Raw genomic sequence first — 9761 nt, 5'->3', positions numbered from 1 at the left:
AATTGAACGCACGACAGCCACTCTCCAGTTAATTCCATGTCTTGAGGCATGTCTTGCTGATCACGAGGAAGATTTTATGCAAACAAATACTTCATCACAGAAATGACCAAATTAACCCAAACTGCAGCAATATTGTAAAGAATAGTCTATAAAATGAAGACTCAATTTAAAGTATTTCACAGATACAGTAATAGTACTGTTTGTACACAATACATATATACATTTAACACAGATAAAATAAAGACATTGTACATTGTGTCTCTGTTGTTCACTACACTTTAGACAAAGAGTGCTATCTAGAACCTAAAAGAGTCCTTCAGCTGGCCCCATAGTAGAACCCTTTGAATAACTATTTTTGGTTCCAGGTAGAACCCTTTTGGGTTCTTTGTAGACCTTATTCCACAGAGGGTTCTAAGTGGAACCAAAAGGGGTTATCCTATGGAGACAGCTGAAGATTCCTTTTGGAACCCTGTTTCTAAGAGTGTACAGTCAAGTGATAATAGACTAACAATACCGAGTAATACTGAATAATGCTGCTCATGTATGTCTTAGTTCACTGCCTCTTGCGTAGGTGAACATACAGGACTCCACTGAAGAGCAAGAGCGGTACACAGGACCAGGCCAGAATGAAACAGTAGCCAAAGTGGCCAATGCTCAGGTCTCTGGTGTCGTCCAGGATCTTCTTGCGGTGGAATGTGAAGATCAGACAGGCGGCAAATGATGTGAAACCTGGTGGAGCAGATCAGAAAGGGGACAGGGAGGGTAGATGCTCTTTAGAGAATAAACGTGTGTCAATAACAAAAATGAACAGAGAACTGGGTGTCATAAAAATGAATGAAAGAACTGGGTGTCATAATAATGAATGAAAGAACTGGGTGTCATAAACTGGTCAATTCTTGTCCAGTACAGTACCTGCAAAAACCTGACAGAGGCCTGTGAAATAGAAGAGCCCTCCTTTAGACATGGTGAAGAGCTGACCCAGGAAGACCAGGAAGGAGATAGAGGAAAAGACCACTGAGAGGACAGTCAGGGACTGGACTGCCTGCAGCCAGTCTGGAGAAACAAGAGAGGAACAATGAGACTCCAAGTCATTGGGATCAACACACAGACACATTGAATAGGACTATACAGCCTATAGGGAGGAGGTCAGAAACCTGAAACCTCTCAACGTGATCAAGACAAAGGAGATGATTATGGACTACAAGAAAAAGAGGGCCGAGCACGCCCCCATTCTCATCAACGGGGCTGCAGTGGAGCAGGTTGAGAGCTTTAAGTTCCTTGGTGTCCACATCACCAACAAACTAACATGGTCCAAGCACACCAAGACAGTCGTAAAGAGGGCACGACAAAACCTATTCCTCCCCCCAGGAGACTGAAAAGATTTGGGAGGGATCCTCAGACCTCTATACCAGGCGGTGTCAGAGGAAGGCCCAAAAAATTGTCAAAGACTCCAGCCACCCAAGTCATAGACTGTTTTCTCTGCGACCGCACGACAAGCGGTACCAAAGCGCCAAGTCAAGGTCCAAGAGGCTTCTAAACAGCTTCTACCCCCAAGCCATAAGACTCCTGAACACCTAATCAAATGGCTACCCAGACTATTTGCATTGCCCCCCCTTTTACACTGCTGCTACTCTCCGTTGCCACCATCTATGCATAGTCACTTTAATAACTCTACCTACATGTACATATTACCTCAACTAACCGCTGCCCACGCACATTGACCAGTACCACCCTGTATATAGTCTCACTATTGTTATTTTACTGCTGCTCTTTAATTACTTGTTACTTTTATTTCTTATTCTTATCCATATTATTTTTAACTGTATTGTTGGTTAGGGGCTCGTAAGTAAGCATGTGCATGTGACTAATAAAATTTGATTTGATTTATTGAAAATAAAACCACATGACCATATACAGTGGGGCAAAAAAGTATTTATTCAGCCACCAATTGTGCAAGTTCTGCCACTTAAAAAGATGAGAGAGGCCTGTAATTTTCATCATAGGTACACTTCAACTATGACAAAAATCCAGAAAATCACATTGTAGGATTTTTAATGAATTTATTTGCAAATTATGGTGGAAAATAAGTATTTGGTCAATAACAAAAGTTTATCTCAATACTTTGTTATATACCCTTTGTTGGCAATGACAGAGGTCAAATGTTTTCTGTAAGTCTTCACAAGGTTTTCACACACTGTTGCTGGTATTTTGGCCCATTCCTCCATGCAGATCTCCTCTAGAGCAGTGATGTTTTGGGGCTGTTGCTGGGCAACACGGACTTTCAATTCCCTCCAAAGATTTTCTATGGGGTTGAGATCTGGAGACTGGCTTCGCCACTCCAGGACCTTGAAATGCTTCTTACGAAGCCACTCCTTCGTTGCCCTGGTGGTGTGTTTGGGATCATTGTCATGCTGAAAGACCCAGCCACGTTTCATCTTCAATGCCCTTGCTGATGGAAGGTTGAGGTTGAGGTTTTCACTAAAAATCTCACGATACATGGCCCCATTCATTCTTTCCTTTACACGGATCAGTCGTCCTGGTCCCTTTGCAGAAAAACAGCCCCAAAGCATGATGTTTCCACCTCCATGCTTCACAGTAGGTATGGTGTTCTTTGGATGCAACTCAGCATTCTTTGTCGTCCAAACACGACGAGTTGAGTTTTTACCAAAAAGTTATATTTTGGTTTCATCTGACCATATGACATTCTCCCAATCTTCTTCTGGATCATCCAAATGCTCTCTAGAAACCTTCAGACAGGCCTGGACATGTACTGTCTTAAGCAGGGGGACACGTCTGGCACTGCAGGATTTGAGTCCCTGGCGGCGTAGTGTGTTACTGATGGTAGGCTTTGTTACTTTGGTCCCTGCTCTCTGCAGGTCATTCACTAGGTCCCCCCGTGGTGTGGTTCTGGGAGTTTTGCTCACCGTTCTTGGGATCATTTTGACCCCACGGGGTGAGATCTTGTGTGGAGCCCCAGATCGAGGGAGATTATCAGTGATCTCGTATGTCTTCCATTTCCTAATAATTGCTCCCACAGTTGATTTCTTCAAACCAAGCTGCTTACCTATTGCAGATTCAGTCTTCCCAGCCTGGTGCAGGTCTGCAATTTTGTTTCTGGTGTCCTTTGACAGCTCTTTGGTCTTGGCCATAGTGGAGTTTGGAGTGTGACTGTTTGAGGTTGTGGACAGGTGTATTTTAACTGATAACAAGTTCAAACAGGTGCCATTAATACAGGTAACGAGTGGAGGACAGAGGAGCCTCTTAAAGAAGAAGTTGCAGGTCTGTGAGAGCCAGAAATCTTGCTTGTTTGTAGATGACCAAATACTTATTTTCCACCATAAAATCCTACAATGTGATTTTCTGGATTTTTTTTCTCATTGTGTCTGTCATAGTTGAAGTGTACCTATGATGAAAATTACAGGCCTCTCTCATCTTTTTAAGTGGGAGAACTTGCACAATTGGTGGCTGACTAAATACTTTTTTGCCCCACTGTGTTGGCATAAACAGACAGAATAATCCAAGGTTATAAAAAGAGAGATCCTCAATCTAAGTAGACTAGATACGTATCATTAAAAAAAAACATAATTTTCCACTTGATTTACCATTTTCATTAGAGGCAGCACACAGCCAGTTTCCCGTTGCGTTGTCGTGAATGCAGTTAGACCAGAGGTCTGTGATTTCAGCATCGGACCAAATCCACCAGAACTAGAGAGAGACAGGTTACATTCAGCTGGCAGGTTCTGTGTGCATGGCAATCTGACCAAACCCACAAGAACTAGAGAGAGACAGGTTACATTCAGCTGGCAGGTTCTGTGTGCATGGCAATCTGACCAAATCCACCAGAACTAGAGAGAGACAGGTTACATTCAGCTGGCAGGTTCTGTGTGCATGGCAATCTGACCAAACCCACCAGAACTAGAGAGAGACAGGTTTCATTCAGCTGGTAGGTTCTGTGTGCATGGCAATCTGACTAAACCATAAAACTGGGTCCCCACTGTGGGATTCCACCAGAGGTTTCAAAGTAATAAAATATCCATAAATCTAATTCCTGCACATTTTATACGGTCACGCTGGGTTTTCTTAGAGCACCGTAGTGCTATCAGTATGTTGATATTCAACATGGTTGTGGATTCTCTTCTCAGACTTTGATACGTCATTGTAAAGGCCGTCATTGTAAATAAGAATTTGTCCTTAACTGACTTGCATAGTTAAATAAAGGTTAAATAAAATAAAAACAAGTCAGGAAAGGGAGTGCCACAGAGACAGAGTGGCTAACAGTGGAGAGTGTCTCACCTTCTCCATGGTGGCGATGAACAGCATGGCCAGAGTGAAAAGATGAAGCACAGTCACAGACATGAGCAGAAGAACCATGATGGCTGGGAGCTTCCACTGAGGCCACACTCAGGTGTCCTGGACACAGACAGACTTTTGAGACAGTGGAAACTTTCAACACCAGTATTGTGGGTTTGATATCCACTGTGGCCACCCACATGGAACATGTTTGCACACACGACTGTAAGTCACTTTGGCTAAAAGCATCTGCTAAATGGCATTTATTATGATGTTATATTCAGTTCCAGAATAGGGCAGACTGCACTGTTCTTCTCCTGTCTAAATCTAAGCAACTCCATTTTCCTTGTGTGAAACCACAAGAGTGAGATTTGAATCCATTAGAAGGATAATGAGTATTCTAAAAAGGTATGTGTCTCGTCACATTCTTCATCTGGTTTGCATTAGGCTTTTTCACAGATGAGAAAACTGTAGTGTTTGTGGTACCTGGTACTAAAAGGAGCAAACATGAGGACTGAGCATAGTATGAGGGAGAACTCTTGAGTGACAACAAAATATATTGATTCTAACAACACTTTAGATTGAGAATAACAAAACATGTATATTTAATTAGTTACTTTCACTGATTCTCAAATAATCTATTTCAATACACACATAATAATGTTGGTATACAGTATGGCATATTTGTCTTGAATTCCATACACACTGTTCATTCCAAACCATAACAAATATTTCAATACTCTAGATAACATTGTAACCAAAGCTCAGTCAAAAGTTCCAAGTACTTTTCACGTCTTTGATATTGTGACTTACCTTAAATGTAGGTTCCTGGGGAACTATGACTGGTTCTGTAACCCTCAGTACCCCTCGGTCCTCTGCCGCCCCTGCCTTTCTCAGACGCCACTTCTCCCCTTTACTCTTCCTCTACTCCCACACTATCTCCAAAGCTGAGATAAAGACAGGGGTTGGAATGCAGAGTGGGATATAGGGGGAGTTCTCAACATCTATTTCCTCTACCCAGTCTACAGTCCGGACAACAGACAAAAAATGACTACTGACTACTCACTGGACTGGACCCACCCAAAGTCACAGAGTCAACCACATGAAAAAGGACATGATGTAAACATTACACTTGAAATCTGCATGATATATATACAGTACATCTGGGAATCATTAATACCTCATTTTAGACCAGATCCATAACCCTGCAGAAAATTGAATGATTAGAAATATGGAATATACACTGAACAAAAATATAAACGGAACATGTAAAGTGTTGGTCCCTCGTTTCAAAAGCTGAAATGAAAAATCCCAGAAATGTTCCATATGCACATACAGCTTATTTCTCTAAAATGTTGAGCACCAATATGTTTACATCTAAGTTAGTGAGCATTTCTCCTTTGTCACTTGAAAAGTGTGGCATATCAAGAAGTTGAATAAACAGCATGATCATTACACAGGTGCAACCTGTGTTTGGGACAATAAAATGTGCAGTTTTGTAAGACGACACAATGCCACAGATGTCTCAAGTTTTGAGGGAGAGTGCAATTGGCATGCTGACTGCAGGAATGCCCACCAAAGCTGTTGCCAGAGAATTTAATGTTGACTCCAATGTCGTTTTAGAGAATTTGGCAGTATCTCCAACTGGCCTCACAACCGCAGACCATGTGTATGGCGTTGTGTGGTAGAGCGGTTTGCTGATGTCAACGTTGTGAACAAAGTGCCCCATGGTGGTGATGGAGTTATGGTATGCGCAGGCATAAGCTAAGGTCAACGAAAACAATTGCATTTTATCGATGGCAATTTTAATGCACAGAGATACCGTGACAAGATCCTAGCGCCAATTGTCCTGCCATTCATCTGCCGCCATCACCTCATATTTCAGCATGATCATATACAGCCCTATGTCGTAAGGATCTGTACATAATTCCTGGAAGCTGAAAAAATCCCATGACCTGCATACTCACCAGACATGTCACCCATTAAGCATGTTTAGGATGCTCTGGATCAGCGTGTTCCATTTCCTGCCAATATCCAGCAACTTCACACAGCGATTGAAGAGGAGTGGGACAACATTCCACAGGCCACAATCAACAACCTGATCAATTCAATGCGAAGGAGATGTGTCGCGCTGCACGAGGCAGATGGTGGTCACACCAGATACTGACTGGTTTCCTGATCCACGCCCCAACCAATTTTTTGAAGGTATCTGTGACCAGCAGATGCATAACTGTATTCCCAATCATGTGAAATCCATAGATTAGGGCCTAATGATTGTATTTCAATTGATTGATTTCCTTATATGAACTGTAGCTCAGTCAAATCTTTGAAATTGTTGCATATTTTTGTTCAGAATATATGTGGATTGTCCATTTTGAGCTCAAAACCCACACTCCCTCTCAGAGACTAAGCATGGTCTTAACATTCACTTTCCATTCATTACATTGAAAAACTGTCAGATTAACATACATTATTATTCCATTGGTCAACAGAAAATTACCACACATTTGTTTTGTAGAGTTGAATCCAAAGTCACATTATAGTCGAGTGGTAGAGCAGAGGTTTAAAGTGATCCATGACTTTGATCTAGGGGCGCCTGTGTGGGCGAATGTGGAAGATGTACTGTACAACTCATTGTGTCAGTCTGAGACACAGTCATTGGTCTGATCAGTCTCTAGTACAGTACAGTAGGCTACTGTTGCCAGGATGTATTCCGTCAATGGGAGGAAATTACTTCTCATTAGAGACCACTTTTGATGTCTAGTGAGTGAGAAAACTTCGACCACCCAAGAAACCTCAACAAGTAGGCTAAAAGTTAATAAAATTATTTTATTTTATTTTAATGTAAAGCCTAAGACAATATGACAAATAACAATAAAATAATCTTAAAGTAAACCAAATGTATATTTTTCCATAAAGTGCACTTAAACTTTAACAGTGCTGCCTTGACAGAATTCAGTGTAATTCAATTCCATTAAACTGACAATTGATGTTTATACTGACACTGCCACGCCCTGATCTGTTTCACCTGTCCCTGTGCTTGTCTCCACCCCCTTCCAAGTGTCACCCATCTTCCCCATTATCCCCTGGGTACTTATACCTGTGTTTTCGGTCTGTCTGTGCCAGTTTGTCTTTGCTATAGTCTCTGTTTTCTAGTTTCCTGGTTTTGACCTTTCCTGCCTGACCTGACCCTGAGCCTGCCAGCCGTCCTGAACCTTTGCCACTACTCTGGATTACTGACCTCTGCCTGACCTGACCCTGAGCCTGCCAGCCGTCCTGAACCTTTGCCACTACTCTGGATTACTGACCTCTACCTGACCTGATCCTGAGCCTGCCAGCCGTCCTGTACCTTTGCCACTACACTGGATTACTGACCTCTCTCTGTGTCTTTTTGTCAACAACAGCTGGTGCATAAAATCAAATATTAAGGAAGTCTCAAGGTTTTGTTCGCCTGAGGTAGAGTATCTCATGATAAGATGTAGACCACACTATTTACCAAGACAGTTTTCATCGATATTTTTCGTAGCTGTCACAAACCGATGCTGGCACGAAGACCGCACTCAACGAGCTGTATAAAGCCATAAGCAAACAAGAATATGCTCATCCAGAGGCAGCGCCAACCCAAACCAGAAGCCATGGATTACAGGCAACATCCTCACTGAGCTAAAAGGGTAGAGCTGCCGCTTTCAAGGAGTGGGACTCTAGCCCGGACACTTATAAGAAATCCCGCTATGCCTTCAGACGAACCATCAAACAGGCAAAGCCTAAATACAGGACTAAGATTGAATCGTACTACACCGGCTCAGACGCTATTACGGACTACAAAGGGAAGCCCAGACACGAGCTGCCAAGTGACATAAGTCTACCAGACGAGCTAAATGCCTTTCATGATCGCTTTAAGGCAAGCAACACTGAAGCATGCATGAGAGCACCAGCTGTTCTGGATAACTGTGTGATCACGCTCTCGGTGGCCGACGTGAACAAAACCTTTAAACAGGTTAACATTCACAAAGCCGTTGGTTCAGATGGATTACCAGGATGTGTACTCAAAGCATGTAACACCGACATGTTTCAAGCAGACCACCATAGTCCCTGTACCCAAGGAAGCGAACGTAACCTGCCTAAATTATTACCGCCCCGTAGCACTCACGTCGGTAGCCATGAAGTGCTTTGAAAGGCTGGTCTTGGCTCACATCAACAGTATCCTCCTGGACACCCTAGACCCACTCCAACTCACATAGCACCCCAACAGATCCACAGATGACGCAATCCCAATTGCACTCAACACTGTCCGTTCCCACCTGGACAAAAGGAACCCCTACGTCAGAATGCTGTTCATTGACTACAGTGTTCAACACCGTAGTGTCCTCCAATCTCATCACTAAGCTAAGGACCCTGGGACTAAACACCCCCCTCTGCAACTGGATACTGGACTTCCTCATCGGCTGATGTACATCGGCTGATGTAAAAAGGGCTTTATAAATACATTTGATTGATTGATTCCTGACGGGCCGCCCCCCAGGTGGTATGAGTAGGCAACATCACGTCTGCCATGTTGATCCTCAACATGGGACCCCGTGCTTATTGCTCTTCTGTACTCCCTGTTAACCCATGACTGCATAGCCAAGCGTTACTCCAACACCATCAATAAGTTTGCTGGTCCACAACGGTGGTAGGCCTGATCACCGACAACAATGAGACACCTCCTCCCTACAGGCTCAGAGACCTGGAATTGTGGTGCCAGGACAACAACCTGTCCCTCAAAGTGATCAAGACAAAGGAGAGGATCATTGAGTACAGGAAAAGGAGGGTCGAGCATGCCCCCATTCTCATCGACGGGGCTGCAGTGGAGCAGGTTGAGAGCTTCAAGTTCCTTGGTGTCCACATCATCAACAAACTATCATGGTCCAAACACACCAAGACAGTTGTGAAGAGGGCATGACAACCCCTATTCCCCCTCAGGAGACTGAAAAGATTTGGCTGCACCATCGAAAGCATCCTGACTGGTAGCATCATCGCCTGGTATGGCAACTGCTCAGTAAGGCGCTACAGAGGGTAGTGCGTACGGTCCAGTACATCACTGGGGCCAAGCTCCCTGCCATCCAGGACTTCTATTCCAGGCGTTGTCAGAGGAAGGCTCTAAAAATTGCCAAAGACTCCAGCCACCCTAGTCATAGACTGTTCTCTCTGCTACTACACAACAAGCAGTACCGGGGCACAAGTCTAGGTCCAAAATGCTTCTTAACAGCTTCTACCACCAAGCCATAAGACAGGTAATCAGATGGTTACCTGGAGAAATTGCATTGACCCCCCCACCCACCTTTCTTTACACCGCTGCTACTCGCTGTTTATTATCTATTATATACATTACATGTACATATTCCCTCAGTTACCTAAACTAACCTTTACATTGACTCAGTACTGGTACCCCCTGCATATAGCCTCGTACTTGTTATTTTATTGTTTTTTAT

At 43.4% G+C, this 9761-nt stretch overlaps 1 protein-coding gene across 1 annotated transcript; it reads right to left on the bottom strand.

Moving 5' to 3' along the window:
- Nucleotides 1–216: 216 nt before the first annotated feature.
- On the bottom strand, nt 217–4407 carry LOC135527937 (epithelial membrane protein 3-like). Its single transcript, XM_064956616.1, has 4 exons — nt 4294–4407; nt 3603–3705; nt 913–1053; nt 217–729 (listed from the first exon to the last, which is right to left on the bottom strand). The coding sequence occupies exons 1-4, from the start codon at nt 4369–4371 to the stop codon at nt 554–556; spliced, it is 498 nt and encodes a 165-aa protein (XP_064812688.1). The 5' UTR covers nt 4372–4407; the 3' UTR covers nt 217–553.
- Between the last annotated feature and the right edge of the window lie 5354 nt (nt 4408–9761).

This window comes from Oncorhynchus masou, chromosome 5, assembly GCF_036934945.1.
Source record: "Oncorhynchus masou masou isolate Uvic2021 chromosome 5, UVic_Omas_1.1, whole genome shotgun sequence".
Taxonomy (NCBI): domain Eukaryota; kingdom Metazoa; phylum Chordata; class Actinopteri; order Salmoniformes; family Salmonidae; genus Oncorhynchus; species Oncorhynchus masou.
This window is presented reverse-complemented; position numbering and strand designations above follow the sequence as displayed.